At 68.3% G+C, this 388-nt stretch overlaps 1 protein-coding gene across 1 annotated transcript in view; it reads left to right on the top strand.

Annotated features, from left to right (window-relative positions):
* Window positions 1-388, top strand: part of LOC104135701 (solute carrier family 23 member 1-like) — an 11740-nt gene that overhangs the window by 5349 nt on the left and 6003 nt on the right. Inside the window, 1 exon segment of the mRNA XM_035889090.1 lies at window positions 186-292. Within this exon segment, the coding sequence (XP_035744983.1) occupies window positions 186-292 (107 nt within the window).

The raw sequence follows: 388 nt of genomic DNA, 5'->3' as shown, positions 1-388 counted from the left end.
CCGGCCCCCCAAAAAAGCCCTTTGGGGCCAGCGAGGCCCCTTGCAGCTCCTCACGGACCCACCGCCCCGTGCAAAATTGCTTCAGTTGCTGGGGCCACAAGGAAGGGGGTGCGGAGCCCGGCCCCGCTTGGGTCACGGGGAGGCTGCCCCCCTCACTGGCCACCTTCTGCCCTTTTTCACCCCAGATTGAGGAGCAGCTGCGCAAGGCAGAGGGGAAGGTGGGCAGGAAGGCGCTGGGCGAGGCTGACTACATGGAGGTGCTGGAGAGGAGCTGCTCGCAGGGCTGGGAGAGGTAAGCAGGGCGTCCCCGGGGATGGGGGTGTCCCCAGGGACCGGGGGGTCCCCAGGGACCAGGGTTTCCCCAACCCCTGCCTTTCCCCGCAGCTAC

The sequence above is a fragment of the Egretta garzetta genome, unplaced genomic scaffold (genome assembly GCF_000687185.1).
Source record: "Egretta garzetta isolate BGI_Z169 unplaced genomic scaffold, ASM68718v1 scaffold60, whole genome shotgun sequence".
Taxonomy (NCBI): Eukaryota; Metazoa; Chordata; class Aves; order Pelecaniformes; family Ardeidae; genus Egretta; species Egretta garzetta.
The sequence above is the reverse complement of the archived record's forward strand: the minus strand, read 5'-3'. Positions and strand labels throughout refer to the sequence as shown.